The sequence below is a fragment of the Curcuma longa genome, chromosome 11, assembly GCF_044706935.1.
Source record: "Curcuma longa cultivar G26 ecotype Majalengka, Jawa Barat chromosome 11, ITB_CL_G26_1.1, whole genome shotgun sequence".
Classification (NCBI taxonomy): Eukaryota; Viridiplantae; Streptophyta; class Magnoliopsida; order Zingiberales; family Zingiberaceae; genus Curcuma; species Curcuma longa.
This window is the reverse complement of record NC_133871.1, coordinates 20,056,364-20,081,371: the sequence shown is the minus strand read 5'-3', so window position 1 is coordinate 20,081,371 and position 25,008 is coordinate 20,056,364. Positions and strand designations below refer to the sequence as shown.

Here is a 25,008-nt window from a genome sequence, read left to right as displayed (position 1 = left end):
GTACGTGGCTACCAATGATGTGCCTTCATTGCACTCAAAATTACTGATGTAAATTTTTTACTTAGCCTACTAAAGCCACTCCTTTCATATTCATCCAAATTCTTGCATGTGCAAAATGGGTGTATATGATAATTAATATAGCAAAAGGAGAAGAGGCCTTCACGTCTGTGTTGAAAAAACAGCAAGTTGATTAAAAAAATATATGCTGAAACTGCACATTTTGCACCTCTAAATAATTATGGAAAATTAAGGTCAAAGGGCATATGTCTCTTCGTAGGATGTTTATTTTTCTATTAAACACTGTCGATTTGTCAGTCAGGAACACTTCATAACTTAGCACTCCGCGTTCAATCCAGTTCTCCACATTTTTCCTAAGAAAAAAGATCAGCTCTGTATCTTAAGATCATATGATCAAGTTTTTTCTTCTTTTGTGTTCGAGTATCAAGCTTTCTGCAGCAATTAATTAAGAACTGTGCAATTAATTGTTCTCATCATGTCATTTAAATGGCCGTTTGATTATATTTCAGAAAGCTAAGTTATTTATCAGATTCATGTTCTACAAACAGATACATAGTATGGATACTTCTTTTTCAAAAATGTTCAGAAATCAGAATCAAGCTGCTAGAATTAGTTTATTGAGCTTATATCTGAATACATGTCAGAAACAATAGAGAGAAAAAGAAGAAGAAGAAGAAAAACCTTATTTTTCTTTTTAGCACAGTACTTGTTCATGGGATTTCTCCTAGATAGTTTTCAGTGTTTATTAGAGCTGGAGTTCCTGTCTCTCTGAGAGGATAAGATAGCGCCAATTGCTTTCTTTACTTGCCCTATATCTGGTGCTCTTCCCCCTTCATGCGCTGGCCAAAACTCATCAGTGGCCAACACCTGCAAACCATTCAAAACCCTAAATTAATTTCATGTATACATTATATATATTGATCAAGAATAACAAAGAACAGGTAAAATAACTAAAGATTTTTACGAGTTCATCAGTCATCACCTTCACTTGTAACTGCAGGAACTTCACATAGCTGATTGCTTTCTCCAGCATGGTCACCAGATCAACCTTTGTGCCATTGGGGACGAGATCTTGTAGAATTTTGAGCCTCTCGCTAATTCTTTCCCTTCGATTCTGCAACAAGGTCAAAAATCTTAGCATAATCCATCTGAAAATCATAGAATTTTGAGTCTACCCTTTGCTGCTACACTCTGCGAGTCCTTGGACGGACTGCTGGATTTCTCCTTCATCTTCCTGCTGCACTGCTTCTTGGGGCTCGGCATCTCGCACGGATTCTGCAACCAGAAAATCAAAATGCGCTCGGTCGATCTCTTCAACTCAAACAAAAAAGGTCACGAATTCACGATCAAATTACCTCGCATTGTCTCTTCCCGCGAGCGGATGGGAACGCGAACCCAAAGCTCTCCTGCTCATGAGCCATCCTACAGCCACTCTCAAGTTTGCAACTTTGCTCGATGGCGTCAACCCAGTCCCTGTCCTCGTGCTCGAAGCTGAGCAACGAGGCCCCCGGAACGGAGACGGCCGCTCCGTGGTCGACGACAACAGAAAGCGGTTCTCTGTTCCCACCGGCGCAGAAGTGGTGGCTGGAGAAGAAAGAAAGAAAGCTGCTCGAGTAGCTCCCCATCGAATCGGAGCTCTCCCCGTCCTCGAGCATGAGCCAAGCTTGCGATCCCTTGTTGATTCCTTAAGGATATGATGAGGAAGAAGCTAAAGCTGTACTGCTATATATATATTATATGCATGCGCGTCCGTGCAAGTGTTGGCAACCTTGAATCATCATCGTCAAAAAGAAAGAGCCACATGCATGGGGAGTTCATAATTAAATCCTGTAAGTTATCAGAATTTAATGCGAAGCTTAGAAGAAGTCGATGATGTACGATATAAATTTCTGTGGGCTGAGGTGAGGAAACGTTAGCTGGCATTAAATTCTCTGAAGGAACGCCGGAAGTGTCGCACTGCTCCCACGTCGAAGATTCCTGCAGCTTGCATATCTCCGCTAGCTTCACGTGAAGATTAATTATATATAAAAAGACAATAAAAATTTATAGGATGTGTTTTGAGGAGATTTGCATAATTTTTTAGGGTTTAGTTTATGATTCTGTTGGGTTCGTAGGAAATACGAGAGATATTTATGGATCATTTTTACTTCTTCAGTTCAATGGCTGAAAGATATTGTTGTTTGTTAACTTTGTTGGAAAGGGGAAAGGAAAGAAAAGAATCAAGTAGATACAAATTTTGTGTTATTTAAACTTGTTTGATCATAAAATAATTGAGTTGAATTAAATTGTTGGATTAAAATAGTTATTCAAGTTTTGCTTTATTTTTAATGAATTTGATTCATTTAGATATTATACCGTTCTCAATTTAAATTTTTTTTATTTGTATTTATGAGTATTAACAAACTAAATATATACATATTCAAAATTATTAATTTAATAACTTATTTAAATATATTCATTAATTTATTCACGAACACTTAATGTACTTTATTTACAACCCCTAAACAAAAGTATTTATAAAATTTTGACTTAATTAGTTTACATGAAAATTATCACATTGTCAATTTCTATCAGCTCGAATCGCGTGACCTAGCTCGATCATGCTTAATAAGTATTTATTCTCTTCATTTATTTTTAATAAGGAAATGTGAGATTGTACTTGTATGGCAGTAAAATACAAAGTCTACTCAAAACTTTATATTGCAATTAAGGTACATTGCTTTGATGATAACTTGGTGCAATAGTACATTAGTACATATATATAAATTGCGTATTTAAGTGTTTTAACCAAAATTACGTATAAAATTAAAGAATAGGACGTACTTTTTATTTTTTATCAAAAGCCACACTTACCTTTTTTTTTAGAATTTTCAATATATTTTTCTTCAAACTCTTCCAATGGATCTATCTGTTATACTTAAATCATTAATCAACTAACCCATTAAAGGCAATGTCAATGGGTTAATTAGTTGATTGAATTAAGGTGACTTTAGTTAATTGATTGACGATTAGCATTTGGTGTGAATTTTTGGTTTTTAGGATGATCTTTTAACCAAAGTTCTTGATGATAATACAAAATCTAAAGAATGAACTTTAATATAAATTCTCAAGATATGTAAGTTTTGGCATGAATTTAATAGTAAACAACTTTTTAGTAAAAAGTTATTTTGAAAAATATATATGGATTAATTTTTAGGATCAAGTCAATCGTTTTTAGGATTAATTAAATTGAATAATTGGATTTAAAAAATAGAAACTTGGACATGCAAGACGTGACATGTAAGTTGTGAAAATGGATTAATTAGAACCATGCAAGTCGATTTAGACTTGGCTTAGAACTAGATTCCATATTAAATTGAATTAGCTTAAATATAATGTGATCGTGATTCGTGAGCACTACTACTAAGCTCAACCAAATTAAAATATAAATAGATCCTTCAAAATATCTGAAAAAGAAAAAAAAATTGTCCAAGAGTGCAGGAACCAGAAGCACAGCAAGTGCAATCAATGCAAACCATAAAATAATAAAAATAATCAAATTATAAATAATGGCTTGCGGTTTTCGAGAAAATAAAATTATAAAATTATAATGATGGGATACTAGTACTGGTTCAGCCCGGCTCAATTGGCCCAGTAACAGCATTAAATTCATGTAAAAAATCCACTTCGACTTTTGTTGAGCAGAAAATAAATTTTAAAAATAATTTTATAATTTTTTTCTTTTTGGCAATTCAGCACAAGTACCTTTGCAATTGCAATTCAGCACAATTATTATTTCCATTCTTAAAAAAAATGATAAATCTCAATTAATCTCATTGATTATCTTTGAGGATAATCGATCCGATCCCACAAAAATTTTCCACTAGCCACCAGGTAAATAAAAAAGTGTACATTGACCAACCCAGACGCCCAACATCCTTTGATTGTGCTCTCCATTTGAAGGAAAATTTCTACAAATACGTTGTAACTGAGAATCGAATCATAAGTGCATGGGTGACAACTTGGATGTCCTAATGCGGCACCATTGCCCCGGTACATTACTTCCATTCTCAAGTACTTGCAATTAACCAATGCAATTGCCAACATTACACTCAGTGGAATAATTAATGGCACTTCTTCTGCAAATGTAGGCATGAGATGCACACACTGAGAATCTATGAAGTCATCACTAGATTGATCAAGGGAAAGCACTGAGGGGATCAACACAACATAGGGCAAGTGTGCGTTGTACATCGTAGGGGATTAACCGACTTGTAGATAGGAAAGGAACTATAAAGTTACACCTGAACTAATTAATATACTCTTCGAGTCTACAAGCAAAATACAGAGAACAGGTTGTGCATCCTTGTGAACAATTTTATTTGGTGATTTGGTACTGGCACGCGTGACTCTGGTGATGGCTCTTGCTTCTTCTTTATCTTCTTCCTTCTGAGTTGGAAAAATTGTTGTAGTACGTCTGAACATTCAGTTGCAAGGACTCCACGCCTTAATTTTATGTTTGGGTGGAAGGGATGGACAGGGCCCGGTAATTGGCTTGATGCTGACGCATCTAAGCTATTGCTTCCTCCATCACCAGGAAACAACCTGCATATGGCAGAATCAATCATGGTAATCGTGAAACATTTTCCACATTAAATCTGATGATGGTTTTCATTTTGGAAATAAGTTAAGACCTCAAAAGAGTACCTGATCCAGCTGCCATCGGCTCCTAATAGCTTGTTGGGAGCTCCCCACACCACGGTTTCAATTCTAGCCTGGAGGATAGCCCCAGCACACATTGGACAGGGTTCAAGTGTCACATAAAGTGTTGTATCCTGCAGAACGTTGACAAGAATCAGTAATTTGCAAGCAAAGAATGGATCTATTTTCTTGGTCAAAGAGAAGGCATGTGTATATTACATTATCAAATTGAATTATAGCACACGTTAGAAAAGAATATACCAGCTCACTTGTTGATAAACTTGGTCATTAGAGGTTAGCGAATGTAAAATGTAGGCGCGCATAACTCCCTCATTTCATACTTCAAAGATAGAAATCATGGCTGTTCATGGCATACATCTTACTATCAACACCTATGCGGTAGTACCATTTCAAAAACAACTTGGAAATTCTAATTGTCCAATTTCTCTGAAGTACGCAGATATTTTCCATTTCCAAGTACTTTTAGCAAATATAAGTAGACAAACTGTTCTGTGATGCAATATTGATGGACCAAGTATGCCATGATTGTGCATTATATAGTTTCTGTGATTGGCTAATATTTGCATTTATCCCTGGATGACTGTATCAGAAATTTCCTTTTACAGACAAATTCTGGGTGTAAAAAACACATGCACTTCTCCTGTTGCTGCTAGCATACGGAGAGCATGCTCCAGATTAATGATTCAGCATCAAATCACGAACAAAACCTTACACCTTACAAATCCGTACTAAATCCATTCTAAAATAAATGTAGAACACAGAAGTCTGCCCAAGTTGAAATTACAAGGAGTTGGTCATGTTATGTAAAAGCAAAACGATGGGAAATGTATACTGATTGGCCAAATAATAAACTACTAAAACACAGGTTCTTGATGTATCTATAAGACGATGCACCTAAACTATCAAGTTTCCTTAATAATTTTTTTCTAGATTTTACATGTAATATAGTAAGATAATTCTAATTTGTAGTAAGAACAGAAAAGGCTATACTAACAAAGAAAAAGACAACAAGATTCACAAGGCAAAGGAATATTACAGCAAGGCGCCAAGTCCGAAGAACATTAGAGGCTTCACGTATACAATTCATTTCAGCATGGGCAGTCGAGTCTCTCCTTTCTTCCACTCTAAATAGAAAGTGACAAATAAGTTGTTTAATAAAATAGATAAAAGAAATAAAGGATTTATGCTTACAGATTGAATCCACGAGCAATTATCTTCCCTTGATGCACCAACACAGCCCCAACGGGTACCTCCCAGATGTCTGCAGCTTTCTGTGCTTCTATCAGAGCTTCCCTCATAAAAAACTCGTCAATTTTTCTCTGCTCACTCTCGAGCCTGTATGCTTCTTCCCAATCTTCAAATGTTTCTTTCAGTACTTGCTTATTCCTTTGAAGTTTTCTCCTATTTATATCCCCATTTTTCGCCTCATTTTCATCAACCTCTGATATTTTATCTGTTAACAGATTTTCTTCCATTTTGCTGGAGGCAGAGCCAGATTTGGGTACAGTAACATTTCCTGTATAAGATATTCCTTCATCAATGGAAACTGAAGGTGCAGAACCAATTAGTGGTGGTACTTGGTAAGATGGAATTGTACTAGAAGTAATATGTTCTGATCCCTTTTCATTATCAGCCAATTCTAGCTCTGTCAGCCTTGAATCAGCGGAGGCACCTACTGATATATAACCCCCTGAGACTCCCATTGAGGTGGATTCAGTGTTTCCCAACTGCATGACTACAACACCTGGTGCTTCCAAATTTCCCCCAGTAATACGTGAATATGATTCATGGCCTTGTTCAATAGGGTCTCCAACTGGCAATAACTGTCTCAAATCACTGCTTTGTCCATTGGTCTCATTATCATTATCGCTTGCATCTTGACCAGAAAACCAAGCCTCACTGCCTTCAGAGGAGTTCATCTTGCCTGATTTATGAGTTGAAGAATGAGATTCAGCACGACGGATCCAACTCATCCGAATAATATCTGATATGTGTGTCCACAAGGACCTAGAGGTTCTTCTAGCATTAGTATTTTCTGCAGTTGATGTAATTGTAGAATCAGCATCAGTATTTTCTGCAGTTGATGCAATTGTAGAATCTACTATTCCAGCAGATAAACCATCTTCCCCCAGCTCTTTCCTATTATGTTCTTGAGAAATTGTGTTTCTAACATCCCACACCTCATCTGATGGACCTTTTATTCCAGATGCAGATGTAGATCTCCTTGGACTACCCTTTATGTATCTGTCATCTCTGTCTTCTGACATGGCACCAAGTCCACCTGACCGCATAGACATAGTTTCTTGATGGCCTTTACTATGTGTTTCTTCTGTAGAAGTTTCAGAAGATATTTTCAAACTTGATGTCTCCTGCCTTATCTTATCCACAAAATCATCAACATACATTGCAGAAGAACTCTCCAATCTACTAGCAGAACCCAGTACATCACCTTTGACTAGGTATATCTCATCTTTACTAGTTTGTTTATCAAATTGTTGGATATGTGTGTAATCAGAACTGGATCCACCCTCTGGAGTTTCATGGAAAGAGATTCCTTGACTTTTAGATTGTGAACTCTCTCCGGTTAAAATGTTCGCTTTCATTTTTTCATCCTGCACCAATGACAATGAGGAATTCTCTTTGTTGTCAACTATTCTCGTATCACAAATCAATTGTGAATTAGAATGTCTCTGAGGGGCCGTCACTGAATACTGAGGTATTCCACTATCTTTCAGAGATTCTCTTCTTGAAAAGTTTTGACCAATGTAGAGATCATTTTTTGTAACTGAATTATATTGGATTTGAGCAGTCGACGTCCTTCCACTATCTTTTGTTGACAACTCAGAATTACTAGATGTTGTTCCAGTTCCACTTTGTGAAACGGCTTGCTCATATCCTCCTCTTGATTGGTTTTGGTGCTTCCCTGCTTGATAAACAAGATTCACAGTTGAAGTAGAATAATCTGATTGATCATCTATCCTTGATTCAGCAATGACTTCTGAACTGTCAATCTTGTTTTCCCTCAACTTTTGCCCAGAAAAATCATTTTTGTACTGTGCATCAACTTCCTTATTGTCAATAATCTGTTGGTCAACTTGGTCTCTTTTATCTCTTGCTATGTGAGCTGAAATTAATTTATCATCTTTCTTCTTTACCATCACTTGCTCATGTTGCCTCCCTTCATTTGAAGCTGTCAAGATGTTGCTATTTTGGATATCCTCTCTGTGTCTAAGATTTTGTGCATGTTCTGTCCTTTGATAGCTTCCAACTGCTTTGTGATCTACGTCAATATGCTTTTTCAAGGTTGATGTAGAAATGTCCTCCTTGCTCTCCTTCCTCGAATCAAGCATGTTATGTGAGATAGTATTGACATTGTCCTCACGTATCTCGGAGATTCTCAAAAAACTTTGAGATCCTTTGCTAGACTCACTTCGCCTAGAAACAGGATCCTGATTATGAAAATATTCATTACTGAGATCAGTTCTCAGTTCAGCCTGTCCTACTACTCTTTTGTCTACTTGGCGATGCTGCTTCAGTGCAGATGCTGAACTTTCTGCTATGTCAAACTTACTTTCATCAACAGATTTCTTGGATCTGGCCATCATTGTGCCATACTCATGTGTACCAGACACAGTTTGAAGTTCTCGTGATCCTTTCCTGGACTCCAGCTCCACAACTTTTTGTCTTGCAAGCTGATCTTCACGTCTTCTTTGAGATGAAACACCCAGTGAAGAACCTTTTGGCACTCCTTTATCAAGTTTCTGGTCATTTTGTTCAACTAGTCTCTGATACACTTCACCATGCTTCTTCATCAACGAAGTTGAATGCTTCTCATTGTCCACCCTTCTCAAATTAACTGCATTCTTTGAAATGGTAGCTACATTAATATCCTCATCTGGCACGGAGATTCTTGCATAATCTCCACGTTTTCTCTGTGAATTTACTGCCGTGGCATAGACTTCTTCACTGACACAATGATCATCTTCTTCTCGATGAGCTGAACTTATTAACTTATTCCTTGCCTTTCTACTGCGGATTCCCACATTGTAATTTCTCTCTACATAATCTGATTCATTGCTTGAGTCATAACTAACGTCATCCTCCATTTTCCGGACTTGATAAACCTCTCTTCTCACAGCATTGACTTTCTTGCCACCACATGCCTTCTTACTAAGCGAGCTATGCTGTGATTCACGGCCAAACTTTCGCTCCCCAATCTCCTCGCCACCGTGCCCACATGAGGGGCAGATTGAGGTCGATCCAGTAGTCCTCGCCCTTAAAGATCGCGCCTTTTTGTCATCGATTGATTTAATCTCAGCTCCTCTCTTGGCATACCGCTTCCCATGATCGAATTCAGCATAATCCGCTTCATCTTCCCAAATCATATCATCGGAGTCTTCTCTGCAGCACTCCCGAAAGCTTTGCTGGGAAGTCCAACAACAACAACAACAACCCGTACAACCTCCTTCCTTAAGTAAACGCCTTGCATACCGCGGCTCTCCATTGCAAAGGCTCGTACTGGAATAAATATGCTCACCGTGCCCAGTGAGGAAGGTTCTCAGAGGCGACCAATAGATCAAGCTGGACCGCCTCAAGTAGTAGCCATAGAGCATATATCTAGGGTTTAAGGAGAGCCCTTGGAGCGAAAATTCGACACCGCCTCCATTGTCGAGAAGTGAGACACGGCGAGAATGATAAAAGGAGGGTTTTCCCCTCACCACAAGGGAACTACCGGAGAAACCGCAGTACATGGGAACGGATGAGGATACGGAAGAGAAAATACGGGGCCGTACCGGAAGAAGCAGCCGGTGCTTGAGATCTGGCGGCGGGCGGCGTAGTTACGTTGCCCGAGGGGGGCGCTATGACGCCAGTGAGCTGAGAAGAGAGGAGCAACGAAGGGAGAGAGCCCGAAAGGTGAGGGAAAGGACGGCGAAGGTTTTGGAAGTCCGGCGGAAGGGGATCGAGAACGCCATGCCTGGTGGCAGCGTCGTCGCTAGTGCGGTCAGCAGTGGGGGTGACCGGGTAAGAAGGCAACCGATCCGAAATCTGGCCCAATAGAAAATTGGCCCGGCCCAAAAGTTGTCCAGAGCTGAACCGTGGCATGGCATCTACACCCAATCCAATTTATCATGTATTATAATAATTAGTTTATCTAATAATCATAAAATTTTTCATTTTTTTCTCCTACTTTATTTTTTTAGTGCCTAAGTGATTTAATTTAAAATTTATATTGAAGGTTTTTCTAGTAAAATATCTTTGACAAACTGTAGAAAACAATTACATAATTAATATTTTAATCAAATATCTTTCTCTAAACTTTAAATATATATTTTCGTAATTGAGACTATTCTTTATTTAAAATAGAAATAGCAAGGTTAAAATTATTTTAATAATTTATCAAGCAATTCTAAAATCCTATGTTATAAAAAAGTTAACTATTTCACTCTTTTAGATTATTATATAAATCACTTATTTGTTAATGAATAAGGTATTTTGATTTTATTGAAGGTATTATGATATTAATAGATTTTTAAATTATGAGATATTTTGAAAATTATTTTTTACTTAACAAAATGGCACTCCTTCAAATATTCACATGAGATAAATTGAACATTATAATCTAAATTTTATTTAAAAAAATAAATTTTAAAATACTATAATATAAATTTTTTAGGTAATAAATAGATGATAAACTGAACACTGTAATCCAAATATTATCAAAAAAAAAAAATCAAAAGATTAACTTAATTATGAACGAAGGGCATCTTACTTGGCCAATTAACTCGGAAAATATTTAGGTAAAAATCAAGATGACCCTCTAAATTAATGGAATCATCAAAGGCACCTTTTATTAAAAAAAAAAAATCAAAAGAAGACCCCACATATTTCTCATATCAAAATAATCGCTAGCAATTAGAAATATACTGCTATAACTGTTAAAGCATGTTAAAGTAAATTATTATTTTTAATTCAACTTAATTAAAAATATACATAAAATTTTTAAATAATTTTTTATCAAATTATTTAAACGTTTTAAAATTTGATCAAAATGATCAATAACCATTGTAGCAGCCAACTTGGACTGCTACAATAATAGGCTGTAAACAGTTTTTTTATTTAAAAGTATTATTTATATATTTTTATCCAATTAAATTTAAAAAATATATATTTTAACTAGTTGTATAAATATCAATTATTATATGAGGAATATATTGAAGCCTGCTTAAGAGAGCTCGATTTTATTAATTTAGGACATTATCTTAATTTTCATTCAAATATATTTTAAAGAAATATACGTTGGAATGCTATTTTGTTTTGTTTTGTTTTTAAAATTGTAGCCTTTTGATAGAAAGGATATATTTTTTAAAGTTCTATCCACTTCCGGTCATGCCGGACCGGGTCCATGTGCAATCGCTACGAAGGGAAAAGCAAACTAACTAACAAATGCTCTCAATTCCTGATGTGACCAGTCTGATTCCATTCCCACTGACCACAAAGATAAATCGAAAAGTGCATATATCGGTCAATCTAGATGTCCAACATCCTTTGATTGCGTTCCTCATTTATAAAAAATTTCTTACAAATACACTGTAGTTAGAGATCAAACCGTGAATTCCTGAATCACAATCCGAATGTCCTACCATTACACCATTATCCCAAGGACCAATCTGTCTATCCACCACTTCAATGTCGTCTGGAAAAGCAAAGTAGAAGAGCAAAAGCATATGATACTACGTGTCTTCTTTATCTCACTTCAATGATTCATTTTTTTTTTAATGATTTTATACGATCGATTTTATAATTATTTATAAAAAAATAAATTAAAAAATTAATTACTATAAAATAAGATTATTATTTTAATTTAAAATTTAATTTTTATTTATTTTAATAAATCTATGTCATAATAATTAATTCAATCGTTCTTCATCTCACGCTTGCCTATGTGTTCGTGCCATAAAGAAAATGGAAACCACATGGCGACACTGACACTGTCAAATAAATTAAAAAAAGAAAAAAAAAGAAAATACCAAACGACATTTTTAAATTAATTGCCAATTTTTTTGGGCGTCGTTAAAAACAACGAACATTTATTAAACAAATGCGCGATCATGTTCAGCTGTAGTTAATTGACCATTTGTCAGATAAATAATAATAATAATAATAATAGTTGGATGCAATCGCAATTTGAAAGCAATGCCTTTTTTATATTAAATTAAATTAAATTAAAGTATATATATTAATTGTTGCTAAATATTCTATAAATGGAAGATGGAAACTTTCCTCCTGGAAGAAGGTAACTCAATTTCCACGCGTCTAATTTCGGCAAATCTCAAATAAAGTTAAGTCTTCCGTAATTTCCGACGTGGCGTCACTTACTTTAACTTGCCTAAACTAATCCCAGATCTCTTTGTCGTCGCCACATTAATCGATCCCTTAATTGACAGTATCTTTTTCAATTCTCTCTCTCTCTCTCTTTTCCACGAGAAGCTGGAAGCTTCGTGGAAGGGGGAGAGAGCGATGACGACGACGACGACGACGACTGAAAAGAAGGTAAAAAATATTGGATTTTGGATGTTTGGATTGCGGTAAGATGACGGACCATGTACTCTCCGATCAAATTCAACGTATATGACTCCTCTCTAGAATTCAATCGGCCTTCCAGGCTACTGCATCTATTTCTTTCCTTTTTTTGAGAGAGAGAGATTTGTTGAAGGATTTGATCCGCAATTTACTTGCCGAGTCAATGCGCGTACCCAGTTTTTTTTATAAGAATCTGTGGTCTAGTTCCTGCCTGACTTGGGAGGCAAGTCAAAGCTGGGACAAGGGGCGAAGTTTGAAGGTTCAACGCGATGTTGCCGCCCCCCAACGGTGAAGGTTCCGAAGTAGATGGGTTGAAATCCGCCCATACTTACTTGTCCCTTATAGAGACCGGCGAGCTCTGGTAGTGCTTCGATCTCTGGGGTCGGAGATAAAGGAACCGTCTTTCTCTTGCTCTCGGAGGGATTTCGAGCTTCCAAGTGCTTCAAAAGCGTGATTTTTCTTGGCCCCCGGCCTTTTCTTTTCTATAACTCCCTTTTTTTCTGTCTTCCAAATTGAGATTCTTCTCGCTTCCTAGACCCTGTTGGTTCTTAGCTCGTTAAAGTCTCGGTGGGAGAAAAAAGAGGCGAAGATACATTCGTTGTCTGGTAAGCGGCGAAACTTTTTTTTTTTTTCTTTTGGGTGAGATTGAGTTCGCCGTTGGCTGGTAAATAGACAATCTCAGAGAAGATTTTTTTTCTGTTTCTTTTTTCTGGCAGAGGGAGTTTTTGAAGCTAAAAAAGGTTCAATCTGTGTGATTTCTCTATACATTTTGTTCAAAAATCCGTGGTGGTCCATTGTGTGCAAGAAATGGCTCGAGGAAGGAGAAGACAGCTTCTTTTGAGTAGATTACACGCCTTTGCATGTGGTGCATCAAATTTTCAAGTCGACGTTTCACAAGTCGGAGGCCCGGGCTTCTCCCGTGTGGCCTTTGCAAATGAGCCAAATTGCGTGGAGGCTGCCAATCTTAACTACGGAGCCAACTATGTTTCCACCACCAAGTACACAGTGGCTTCATTCGTCCCCAAGGCTCTGTTTGAACAGTTCAGAAGAGTTGCAAACATATACTTTCTACTTACTGGATGCCTTTCTTTTACTCCCCTGGCTCCATACTCTGCAGGGAGTGCGATTCTCCCATTAATTGTGGTGATTGGAGCAACCATGGCAAAGGAGGCCATTGAAGACTGGCGGAGGTATCAGCAGGTAGGTTCTTACAATCCATCTTCTTCATATGCCATTACATGTATTACGATGATAGAGTGCTGATCCAACCGTCCCTGGTTTTGAAACATAGAGAAAGAAATTTTTTCAATTGTATAATTTGAACATCTTGCTCATATCTCAATCTTATCTTTTGCCATATGCATGTACCATGGACCTTAATTCATATTGCTCATTGAGAGTATAACAAAACAGGAAGAATGAATTCGGTAAAAGTAGATGTGAAAAGTTGGATTATATAGCATGTTGGATACCAACTTGGTGTGAAGGATGTTCTAGGAATTTCATACAAATACTAACAACATGAAGAATAAAAAACCATCCTTGGCAATTACACACATAAATTAAGTCGTCTATTATAGAACCTAGCAGCATACATTAACATATGATGAAAACCTGGTTGACTAACAAATAGCTTTTGTTAAGAAGGCAAGTAGATTTGGTTTCGCTAAGGATGTAAATATGGGATATATTATAATGCTTATAATTATTTTTCCTTCTAACCACAAGTTGTGTTCTTAACTGAAAGATGAAGGACCTTAATTGTATATTGTATTTTATAAGTGACGAAGCACTCTCTTGAACTGCTTGGAATGATGTCTTTATATCATGTTTTTTTGGAAGTTGTGTAAAATTATGAATCTAACATTCTATTTTCTCAACGACAATGCTTAACTACGATGGCAATATTTCCCTGCACAGGATATTGAGGTGAATAATAGAAAAGTTAAATTACATCAAGGTGAAGGCACATTCAAATCTACAGAATGGAGGAATCTTAGAGTTGGTGATATTGTCAAGGTGGAGAAAGATTGCTTCTTTCCTGCTGACCTTGTTATGCTTTCTTCAAGTTATGACGACGGCATTTGTTACGTTGAGACCATGAATCTAGATGGGGAAACAAACTTGAAATTAAAGCAATCACTTGAGGTAACCTCAGGTTTACATTCAGATTCCAGCTACCAAAGCTTCAATGCAATCATCAAATGTGAAGATCCTAATGCCAACCTCTACACTTATGTTGGGACAATAGAATATAGAGATCAACAATACTCTCTTTCACCTCAGCAACTTCTTCTAAGGGATTCAAAGTTGCGAAATACTGACTACATTTATGGAGTTGTTGTTTTCACAGGCCATGACACAAAGGTCATGCAGAATGCCACAAATCCACCATCAAAAAGAAGCAAAATTGAGAGATTAATGGGCAGGCTAATTTATTTTCTCATGGCTTCCTTAGTCTTGATCTCAGTTATTGGTTCAGTTGTGTTTGGAGTAACAACTCATGATGATCTACAAGATGGAAAAATGAAGAGATGGTATCTTAGACCTGATGACTCCACAATCTATTTTGATCCAAGAAGAGCAGCCGTTTCAGCAATATTGCACTTTTTGACTGCCATGATATTATATACTTATTTTGTCCCAATTTCTTTATATGTGTCTATAGAAATAGTCAAGGTTTTGCAGACTATATTCATCAACCAAGACATCCAAATGTATCATGAAGAATCAGATAAAGCTGCTTATGCACGGACTTCAAATTTAAATGAGGAGCTAGGTCAAGTTGACACTATCCTCTCTGATAAAACTGGAACTCTAACTTGCAATTCAATGGAGTTCATTAAATGCTCAATAGCTGGCATTGCTTATGGTCATGGATTTACTGAGGTTGAGAGAGCAATGGCTAGAAGGAAGGGATCCCCTTTGATAGAAGACGAAGAATCAAAAGAAAATCATGATAATGCAAAACCAACAATTAAAGGATTTAATTTTGATGATGCACGTCTTATGAATGGACAATGGGTTAAAGAACCTCATGCTGATGTCATCAGGATGTTCTTTAGACTGCTGGCTATCTGCCATACTGCCATTCCTGAAGTAGATGATGCAACAGGAAAAATATCATATGAAGCTGAATCACCTGATGAGGCTGCTTTTGTTATTGCTGCAAGAGAACTTGGCTTTGAGTTTTATCAGAGGACACAGACGAGCATCTCTATTCGTGAACTAGATCCATCTTCAAGTAAACATGTGGAAAGGTAAGGGAGAAATATAAATATCTACTTTTTTATTAAGTAAATGTATTGCTTGGTGTCTTATGGTTTTAAATGGGGTTTCATAACCTTTTCTTTTTCAGGTCATATAGGCTGTTGAATGTCATAGAGTTTAATAGCACTAGAAAACGGATGTCTGTGATAGTTCAAGATGATGAAGGAAAGTTGTTGCTCCTCAGCAAAGGGGCTGATAGGTATTTAAGTCTATGTCTATTAGGCACATAAGTACGAATTACTTGCAAACTTCAAACGTGTTACATTTTTTATTAGGCACCTGAAGTTTATGATAGAATTTTTTGTTTATATATGCAGTGTAATGTTCGAAAGGCTTGCTAACAATGGAAGGAAATTTGAAGAAAAAACTAAAGAGCAGATGCATGAATATGCTGATGCTGGTTTAAGAACCTTAGTTCTTGGATACTGTGAGATTGATGAGGCTGAATACAAAAATTTCAATGAAGCATTCACGGAAGCTAAGAATTCAGTGAGTGTTGATAGAGAGGAAAAGATGGAGGCGGCTGCAGATTCTATAGAGAGGAATCTGATTCTTCTTGGTGCTACAGCTGTTGAAGACAAGCTGCAAAGTGGGGTGGGTTGAAAGTTCTTGATTAAGCTATGTAATACTTATTATGTACATTTTTTCTTATTAATTTTATACTGTTAAATTGGTGATCAGGTGCCTGAATGCATTGATAAACTTGCACAAGCTGGGATAAAACTCTGGGTATTGACTGGTGACAAGATGGAAACAGCTGTTAATATAGGGTATAGCCTATTTTTGATATTTGAAGAGAAGTTTGGTTCTAACTTCTCATATGTTGTTGTAAATATTATCCTTTCTTGCAGCTTTGCTTGTAGTCTTCTGAGGCAGGGAATGAAGAAAATAGTTATCACTTTAGAAGGACAAGATATAATTCGGCTGGAGAAAGAAGGGGACAAAAGAGCCATTGCCAAGGTAATTAGTTTAGTATAGCTTTAAAACTGTTTACATGATTACATTATACCAGCACTAGAAATAGATAAACACTTCAATTCTAGCTAGATGATCTGTGAATAGAAACTGAAGATGGGTGGTTCAACAAAATATTTTTTGACCCAAAATTGAAGAACATGCACACTTCACATGTCTGGTCTTTTCAAGTATCAACAAAATCATCCCACCTAAATAACATTCTATGCCATAAAACCTTCAAAGATACAACAGACTTTCTACTTAGATTTGTAAAACACAAGGCTGTTCAGAACTTCAAATTACAACTCATATTAGATATCCTCAATTTAAATTTAATGAATTCATTTTTTGTTTTTATTCTTGCTAATGAATTTCTAATATTTCAGGCATCCAAGGATAATGTTATTTATCAAATTAATGAAGGAAGAAAACTTGTTAGTTCGTCAACTTCAGAATCATTTGCCTTGATCATTGATGGAAAATCTCTTGCATATGCATTGGAAGATGATGTTAAGAACTTGTTCTTACAATTGGCTGTTGGGTGTGCATCAGTCATATGCTGTCGTTCCTCCCCTAAACAAAAAGCCCTTGTGAGTATAAATTTGCTGAACATAGAACTAAAGTGTCTATCTGTTTAGAAAGTTCGTCTGCTCTGAAACTAGAAGATAATCATTGAATATTATAGGTCACTAGGCTTGTTAAAGATGGCACTGGTAAAGTGACCTTAGCAATTGGTGATGGGGCAAATGATGTGGGAATGCTTCAAGAAGCAGATATAGGAATTGGTATCAGTGGCGCAGAGGGAATGCAGGTTAGTGCTATTGTAACATAACCTATGCATCTGGTAGAAAATAACACAAACAAAATCCAATAGCAAAATCATAGTCGATATTTTACCTTATGTTCCTTTCTACCCACAGTTTTATGGTCTTTGATTCATTGAATGTCTTGATTTTGAAATTTTGCAGGCTGTCATGGCAAGTGATGTTGCAATATCTCAGTTTCGTTTTTTGGAGCGTCTGTTACTTGTGCATGGGCATTGGTGCTACCGTAGGATATCAACGATGGTAAAATCTATCCCTTGGTCTCGATTCGACTTCTTTTGCATTGTTGTTTTTAATGTGTTATTACTTTGAACTGCAGATATGTTACTTCTTCTACAAGAATATAACATTTGGAACCACTATCTTCTTGTATGAGGCATATACATCATTCTCTGGACAAGCTGCATATAATGATTGGTATATGTCATTGTACAATGTATTCTTCACTTCTCTTCCTGTGATTGCTTTGGGAGTCTTTGATCAGGATGTTTCTGCCCGACTATGCCTGAAGGTATATTCATAATCATTGATTTTGTTTACTTAATTGCGTGCTTGTGAAGTGAAAGTTACATCTCTAATGTCTGATAAACAGGTTACCCATAACATTTAGGTCAATAAAAAAAATATAAGATAATATAACCATAACTACATCATTTAAAAAATAATTTTATAATATGGAAGATGAATAATCAGATTGTGTCTTGTCACTCTTGGGCTTGGTCTTCATTAGTTGTGTTTCGGTTGGGTCATATCTAATATTGCCAACTCTACTAACAAAGAAAAATTTGGCTCTATATTGTTAAGATTATGGCATGTTGCTACCCTGTACAACAAATTCTTGGAAATAACTTAAATCCAACTCGAAAGAAACTCATACTGTCCATTTCTTTTACAAATAGGACTGCTTTATGTTTATGATAAATAATTATGAATTCAACATGTGATTATCATACATAACTAAGAATTCACCATGTGCTTTTCATACATAACTAACCATTCATTATGTATCTATTAATGGTACAACCATCTCACTTGATAGAGTAATTTAGCGTGATAAAATTTCTGAGCTTTCTGAGCTTGGTAGGATCCTTATTTCAAGAATTCAGCTTAACACTTTTGGCAATTCATGGATTGCTAGTAGATACCAAATGTCAAAATATTGATTAAGCTTCTGCAAGTGAATTCAGTACATCTGCTTTATTATGATTGTATTCTCGATTTCTTAGTTTTTGAAATTGTTACGTCCTCTATTCTAATCCTTCCAAACAAAATCAAGATGTATTATTTCCTTTCTCAGATGATTTTCTCTATTATTAAACAAATATCATACTAACTGTTCCATTGAAAAGAAAAAGAATGGAAGTGATCCAAGGTTCTCTAAGTTATATTCACTGTTGTTATACTCATGCACCTTGGACATCTCAATTCTAATATACTTGCCTATTTATTGAAACAGTTTCCATTGCTCTACCAAGAAGGCGTTCAGAATATCCTTTTCAGCTGGCGTCGAATACTTGGTTCGATGCTCACTGGAGTTTGCAATGGTATCTTAGTATTCTTCTTCTGCGTAACCGCACTACAACACCAAGCTTTCCGCAAAGGTGGTCAGGTCGTAAGCTACGACGTTCTTGGGGGCACAATGTACACATGTGTGGTGTGGATTGTGAATTGTCATCTGGCACTGTCCATCAGCTACTTCACTGTGATACAACACATTGTTATCTGGGGTAGCATTGCAGTATGGTACCTATTCCTTCTCGTCTATGGTGCCATCCCACCCGCCTACTCTACTAATGCTTACAAGGTCTTTGTCGAGGTATTGGCTCCAGCTCCATCATATTGGATCACAACACTCTTTGTCACCATTGCCACTCTCATACCTTACTTCACTTATTCAACTATTCAAATGCGATTTTTCCCAATGTACCATAACATGATTCAGTGGATTCGACACGACGGTCAGGCGGATGACCCCGAGTACTGCCATATTGTGCGCCAAAGGTCGGTGAGACCCACAACTGTTGGAGTGTCAGCTAGGGTCGATGCGAAGATCAATCAGTCGTCCAAGAGAATCCACCATGTTGTTAACTCACCGTGATTTGTCATCTCTTGTCTGAGTTGGTTGCTCATGGTATAGTCATACTCTCAATTCATTGCATTTATATGAGAATGATTCCGAGTTGGAGCTATGGAATTCTCTCCCCATAAATGTGAATATAAGCACGGGGAACCGAAGAGATTCCTGCAAAGATAAATTGATGTCCCTTGCAGGAGTTAGGTTGAAGGCTCAACATTTTGTGAATTAGTTCTATGAGTGAGTGAAGAGGTGTAAATCTTGATTCTTTGCCCTTATGGGCCCTTTTGATTTAATGTATAGACATTGTAATCAGTTTCTTATAGTCAATTCAATACATTCATTGGATAAGCAAATGCTACTTTTCTATGTTAATCATATAGAGAATAAAATCTAAGTTAATACCATGGAATAGAAGAACAATCAGCAATATAATTAACTGCATGGTGGGATACCAATCATGTATATTAGGTCTCTGATGATACAAAAGCAAAAAAATGTGATACGCAGTCACAGAGAGATGAGATCTAGATTAGTGTTCTATGTATTTATTACACTTGTTCTGGAGTTGCAATAACGAAGCAACACCGGGGAAGCCAAAGTTTAACTTGCATTCACTTGGCAGCGCTGGAAGACTCTGCTGTGGTGGCGCTGACATTTGCATCTCGAGGGCATTGTGATACATATGGCTTGAGCTGCAGCGGAATGGCAGCAGTATGAAAAACATTGTTAAGCATCATCATATAGTGACAAATTATCATACAAGCTACAGCGTTATTATGCAAAACATACTAATTTTTTTTATCATATCAATTGAGGGGAGAAAAACATTAAGATTTTTGCCAACTTGAAAAAAAACATAGCACAAAAAAATAAATATCGTAGTCATGTGGCACGGCAGATTTAGAAAGAAAAATATCTATATTCAGTCCGAGCTGCAAGATAATGAGTTCTTTTCAATGAGATCCAACAAAATCAATATAATGATTGGAAAAGTTTAACTTGATTTGCTGTGTTACCTTAAAATCTGTCAAATCTGGAACCATGTAACGCGGCAACTTCTCATCCATCATAACGTAACCACCTGTAAAGGCATTACAGATTTGGTTTCATAATTAGTAAAATCTGACTAATTTCAGATTCTAGAACTTACTGAAAGATAGTCAACAATAGTAAATACATTTTTGAACTTGTTTTCTGTTGCTTTGAGCTTAGTCTTTTCCCTTTTAAATCACTGAAGCATTAAGATGACTCGTGGCTATGGAGACTAGCAAGGTGAAATTATAATGTAAGTCCACCCAATGTTTGATGCTCAATTTCTATCGGATAACTAGAGCAATGGTAATATCAGGCCAAGTATAAAGTGAAGAATTACTCTAATCTTTAACCAACAAGATAGACCGATAGAATACCCTTAGCTCGGATGACTCAATCTGAATTGGGAACAAAAGATGATCAAAACTTCAAGTGCAAATGCAGATGCTAGTGTTTTATGATTAAGAAGAGCTATTGAAGTGATGAAGACATTAACCTTTGCGAGTGTGAAAACCAGTGGGCTTGCAGTTCTTTCCCTTGTAGTAGTCTCTAGGTCCTCTTTTAGAAGATAATATAATCAGTGATGAAGTTCTCTTTCTCCGAATTGCCCTAGTCAGTCCTATTATCAATCCCAGAGGCATTTTGTTTCCTTCTGTTATCTTTTGATCAACCTAAAGAGAAGTCCACGTAATCAAAATAGAAAACATAAAACAGTAGTTTGAACACGTGCATTCACTTATTCGATACAGATACTAATTGATCTGTAGAAATTTCATATAAGAGAGATTTGATTGAAAATGAACAAGGATTGAATAAGGCTAGGCATCATGCTTCAGAGGGACAGATTGAGAAGAAATAATAATAAATAAAATATCTTGGTCACAGGAATATGTAACTGTCTGGACGTTGAATAATTAGTATGCACAGATTCATGCAATACTTGAGCAAAGCATACACATGACAGCAAATTCATGGATACTCAAGGTATTAAAAACCGATTCTAAAGGTAGGCAGTCAACTCACTATCTCAGAACTTAAGTGGTCAATATAATTTTAAAAATAAATAAAATTGAAAATGACTAAAATATTATCCTTAATCAATTAAACCATTACAAATATAAATACTCAAGTTATAGCTGATATGTCCTGATCATACAAAAATAACAAAATGTTTCATATTTCACATCGTAACTAAGAAAATAAAAAATCCGTCAGATAAAGTTTAATAATTCATAGTTATCAATTCAAATTGTAAGCAAATACATAGCTAGATTATAATTAGTAACATGTTACAATACCGAAATATATAGATAACATAATAACTAATGTCAAATGAACAAAAATTAATTATAAAAAAAATCTTAGACTTTTTTGGGCCACTTAGAAGGTCCTCTTGAGCTGCCTGAGCAGTCCGCTTGGTCTGCTTTTTTGAAATGGTCACCTATTTACTAGGTAAACTGGACCCTTGACAAACCCACCTACACAGCCACCTACCACCTAAGCAACCACTTTGGACGCTTTTTTAAACCTATGTGAATATTCAAATCAATCCATAGAAATATTGAAACAATAGATCGAGAAATACACATTTACAATCTCAGAATATATTATTTCCCCATAAGGTGGAGATGTCGAAACTGAAGTATATGCTAATGCATTAGGAATTTCATAAAGACTAAACAAGGATTGCAACAACACATCGTAGCTAGCTCAAAATTTCACTTCCTTGTCAAATTTGAGCATATTTGACATGATTCTCAAATTACACATTATTTCAGCACTTCAATTCAGACATCATCTGATTACCACTAAATCTATGGAAAATTTCACACTAAAAAAAATATTAGCTCTTATAATAATCATACTTGGGGGAAATTATTTCCTGACCTTTTGAGGCTACATTAGAAAATTGGAATTCGTACTACATATATAAACTGCCATTATATCAATGGTTTTGTGACCCAGGTCAGACTTTCAATAACAGAACTTCTAATATTTAGGGCTCCAGCAGTCTAAATTGCTTCGGAATGCATCCTCTCTCAGAACTGCTACATCCAACTAATCCTAAATACTAGTAGATACGGATGATCTAAGACTAATAAAAGGTTTTATGGAGGTAAACCCCATTAGTCAGAATATTTGATTCCTCAGTTATCTTAGTCTATTTTTATTTTCAGCTTTTGTAAGATCTGTTTCATCAAGTTATCTCCAAATCATAGTTTACAGAACATTTGAATTGAACAGCATCAACTATAAGACAGAAATATAAATCCAAGACCAAAAAAGAAAAGTGAAAAATGATAGGAGGGCCAACGACATAAATCATGAAGTGCAATTACATAACAAAATGAAGAAAAGAGTAAAAAATTACTATCAATATAAAAGCAATTTCTTATTGATAATATTAGTTTATCAGTACAAAATATGAACAAACAATATGTTAGTTAATAACACATATATAAATAGTTTATAACTTAGTAGTATTATCTCTTACTTATAACATAATGCTTCATAATTAAATCATATTAACTTAATCCATATAATATCAAACGATTAATATGGCATCCCCGATATTGATTGTCTAACTTACCATCAACCAAGGTCTAATAAAGTTCACTGTCATCTATTGCATGACTAAGCCTTCTTTCCATTTGCAAGACTGAGCCTTGCATAGTCCACCACACAACAAAGCTCCTTTTGCAAAGACTGAGCCTTGCATAGTCTACTGCAAACAGGCAACTAGGGAATGTTCTTGCAGGAGGGTAATTTACATTCAGGAGCTCTGTGCATAAAGGAGTTTACTCCTCAAGAGCTCAGGAGAGAATTTACTTATGTCATGCATTTGGTTTTTCAATTTTTCCAAGACTCCTACCTAGCCATCCCACGTTGGTAATTTAGCACTCACCCAGGCAACACTCGCAACTACGCCTACCTGAGTAGGTGCCAGAGAGCCCAGGTCTCACCTTGCATTGGCGCCTAGACAAGAGCTAGGGCACCATTTAAAAACACACACCAGTAATCAAGTCATCCGTCTGCAATCCAATACAGATCCATTTACAAATCTACAACCTATGCAATTTTGTTTTTATATTGACAAATCACTATCTAAAGGCAATCTTCCACTGCATACCATTTTTTTGTTGTGAAAAACTATAATATTTTTTAAATATAAAAGTCATTTTTTTTCTACTCCTAACTGGAGCATAGTACTTCCATACTCCAACAAAACGTATTTAGCGTAATTCTTGATTCTAGCAAGACTTGCATTCATTCGCACACATAAATAAAATAAAAAGGAACTAAGAGATAAGTGATTAATCGATTCATCCTTCACTCAATTTTTCTCTTTTAGAACGGTCGATGCAACAACTGCGGACTGAATTCATTGTCAAGCAAAAACTAAAACAAAAACTAAACAACTAAAATCAACAGTCTGTTAGGCATCAAATGAGATGAGAGCGAGATAGAATTGGAGGCACGACAATCAAACGTGATTAGGACGGCGCAAAGAGGGAAACAACATATCTGCAAAATACACACACACACACAAATAGACATTACTGGAAAGCGGTGGATTGCTGAAGAAAGCTGAAGCTACAATAGAAGTAGAGCTTCGATTGGGCTAAGATAGCGGTGGATCGAGCAAATGCGAGATCGACGACGACGATTAGGGTTTAACGGAGCGTGGAAATGCGAGGGAGGAGCAGAGAAGTGAGAGCCGGAGTGCGTGGTTTCGATATGGTTCACCAAAACGCGCGCGGTCGAGTCCATTATCCACGGTTCAACCGAACCCGAATTCCACGGAGCTAAGGAAGCGGGCCGGCCTTTACTAAAGCCGATTTGACGGCCTAAATTGCAACAGGCCCAATAAGATTAATTGTTGGGCCCAAGTTATTAATCCAATGGACCAGACCGGCCGGTCTTCCCGAAAAATAATATTTAAAAAATACGAAGACTTTCAATTACTGTTTGAAAGGGATGATTTGGTATTCAGTCATATTGAGTTGTTGACAACCAAATCTATCGATCACTATGTGAAAACTCACCTAACACGATACAATCGAATCAATTAACATCGTTACAAAATTTAGTGAATTCATGCCTTTTAACTTATCATCTTCTTCATGAGATGTGATTCGCATGGCGGGGCCATTGCAAGTGCACCGCCACCCACCCAAACTTTATCGACAAGTTCTTCTCCTCGTCAACAACATCATTCTCTCCTTTCCCTTTTTAACTTTGTTAAACTAAAGTCTTCTTCTTTCATGGTTGTTTATTTCCATTGTCACTCGAGTTGTGTAAATTGAAGATCAACTATTGATCAAATTTCTTTTTATATTTTTTTTATTTTTGATCATGAACTTTAATTTTGTTGTGAAAACATCGCCGAAATTGTTGCCAGCTAAGGACACCAACTCCACGAGAGAGTAATAATTCATAGGACAGTACAGTCCTTTTCACACGGTCCACTTCTTAAAAATTAAATAATCCTATTTACTAAAAAACAAATTAAAATAAAAAAAATACAATCGTTCAATCTTCACAAAT

At 36.2% G+C, this 25,008-nt stretch overlaps 4 protein-coding genes across 4 annotated transcripts; 1 reads left to right on the top strand and 3 right to left on the bottom strand.

The window, feature by feature from the left end:
* Positions 1–753: 753 nt before the first annotated feature.
* LOC141837302 (uncharacterized) lies at positions 754–1,799 on the bottom strand. Its single transcript, XM_074724730.1, has 5 exons — positions 1,787–1,799; positions 1,374–1,702; positions 1,197–1,317; positions 1,001–1,134; positions 754–885 (listed from the first exon to the last, which is right to left on the bottom strand). Exons 1-5 carry the CDS (start codon positions 1,797–1,799, stop codon positions 754–756), a joined length of 729 nt encoding a protein of 242 aa, XP_074580831.1.
* A 2,366-nt stretch (positions 1,800–4,165) lies between these two features.
* Positions 4,166–9,692, bottom strand: LOC141841507 (uncharacterized). The gene is made up of 4 exons (XM_074729680.1): positions 5,911–9,692; positions 5,756–5,843; positions 4,705–4,832; positions 4,166–4,602 (listed from the first exon to the last, which is right to left on the bottom strand). The coding sequence occupies exons 1-4, from the start codon at positions 9,468–9,470 to the stop codon at positions 4,329–4,331; spliced, it is 4,050 nt and encodes a 1,349-aa protein (XP_074585781.1). The 5' UTR covers positions 9,471–9,692; the 3' UTR covers positions 4,166–4,328.
* A 2,943-nt stretch (positions 9,693–12,635) lies between these two features.
* On the top strand, positions 12,636–19,790 carry LOC141838049 (putative phospholipid-transporting ATPase 9). Its single transcript, XM_074725439.1, has 12 exons — positions 12,636–12,905; positions 13,017–13,500; positions 14,221–15,560; positions 15,659–15,769; positions 15,888–16,164; positions 16,252–16,340; positions 16,422–16,530; positions 16,914–17,117; positions 17,213–17,338; positions 17,496–17,594; positions 17,671–17,862; positions 18,808–19,790. Exons 2-12 carry the CDS (start codon positions 13,108–13,110, stop codon positions 19,447–19,449), a joined length of 3,582 nt encoding a protein of 1,193 aa, XP_074581540.1. The 5' UTR covers positions 12,636–12,905; positions 13,017–13,107; the 3' UTR covers positions 19,450–19,790.
* A 65-nt stretch (positions 19,791–19,855) lies between these two features.
* Positions 19,856–24,182, bottom strand: LOC141838050 (uncharacterized). Its single transcript, XM_074725440.1, has 4 exons — positions 24,022–24,182; positions 20,957–21,131; positions 20,445–20,509; positions 19,856–20,120 (listed from the first exon to the last, which is right to left on the bottom strand). Exons 2-4 carry the CDS (start codon positions 21,099–21,101, stop codon positions 20,040–20,042), a joined length of 291 nt encoding a protein of 96 aa, XP_074581541.1. The 5' UTR covers positions 21,102–21,131; positions 24,022–24,182; the 3' UTR covers positions 19,856–20,039.
* Positions 24,183–25,008: the final 826 nt, after the last annotated feature.

Coding starts and splice junctions, on each gene's coding strand:
- LOC141837302 (XM_074724730.1), bottom strand. Junction 1,318..1,373: donor GCGGGAAGAGACAATGCGAG/GTAATTTGATCG, acceptor AGATCGACCGAG/CGCATTTTGATTTTCTGGTT. Junction 886..1,000: donor TCCTGCAGTTACAAGTGAAG/GTGATGACTGAT, acceptor AATGGTTTGCAG/GTGTTGGCCACTGATGAGTT.
- LOC141841507 (XM_074729680.1), bottom strand. CDS start 9,470: ATGTACTGCGGTTTCTCCGGTAGTTCCCTTGTGGTGAGGGGAAAACCC. Junction 5,844..5,910: donor ATTGCTCGTGGATTCAATCT/GTAAGCATAAAT, acceptor CTTTCTATTTAG/AGTGGAAGAAAGGAGAGACT. Junction 4,833..5,755: donor TTCGGACTTGGCGCCTTGCT/GTAATATTCCTT, acceptor AACGTTCTGCAG/GATACAACACTTTATGTGAC.
- LOC141838049 (XM_074725439.1), top strand. CDS start 13,108: ATGGCTCGAGGAAGGAGAAGACAGCTTCTTTTGAGTAGATTACACGCC. Junction 15,770..15,887: donor CTCAGCAAAGGGGCTGATAG/GTATTTAAGTCT, acceptor TTATATATGCAG/TGTAATGTTCGAAAGGCTTG. Junction 16,531..16,913: donor ACAAAAGAGCCATTGCCAAG/GTAATTAGTTTA, acceptor CTAATATTTCAG/GCATCCAAGGATAATGTTAT.
- LOC141838050 (XM_074725440.1), bottom strand. CDS start 21,101: ATGCCTCTGGGATTGATAATAGGACTGACTAGGGCAATTCGGAGAAAG. Junction 20,510..20,956: donor TGGTTTTCACACTCGCAAAG/GTTAATGTCTTC, acceptor ATGCCTTTACAG/GTGGTTACGTTATGATGGAT. Junction 20,121..20,444: donor CAGATTTGACAGATTTTAAG/GTAACACAGCAA, acceptor ATTCCGCTGCAG/CTCAAGCCATATGTATCACA.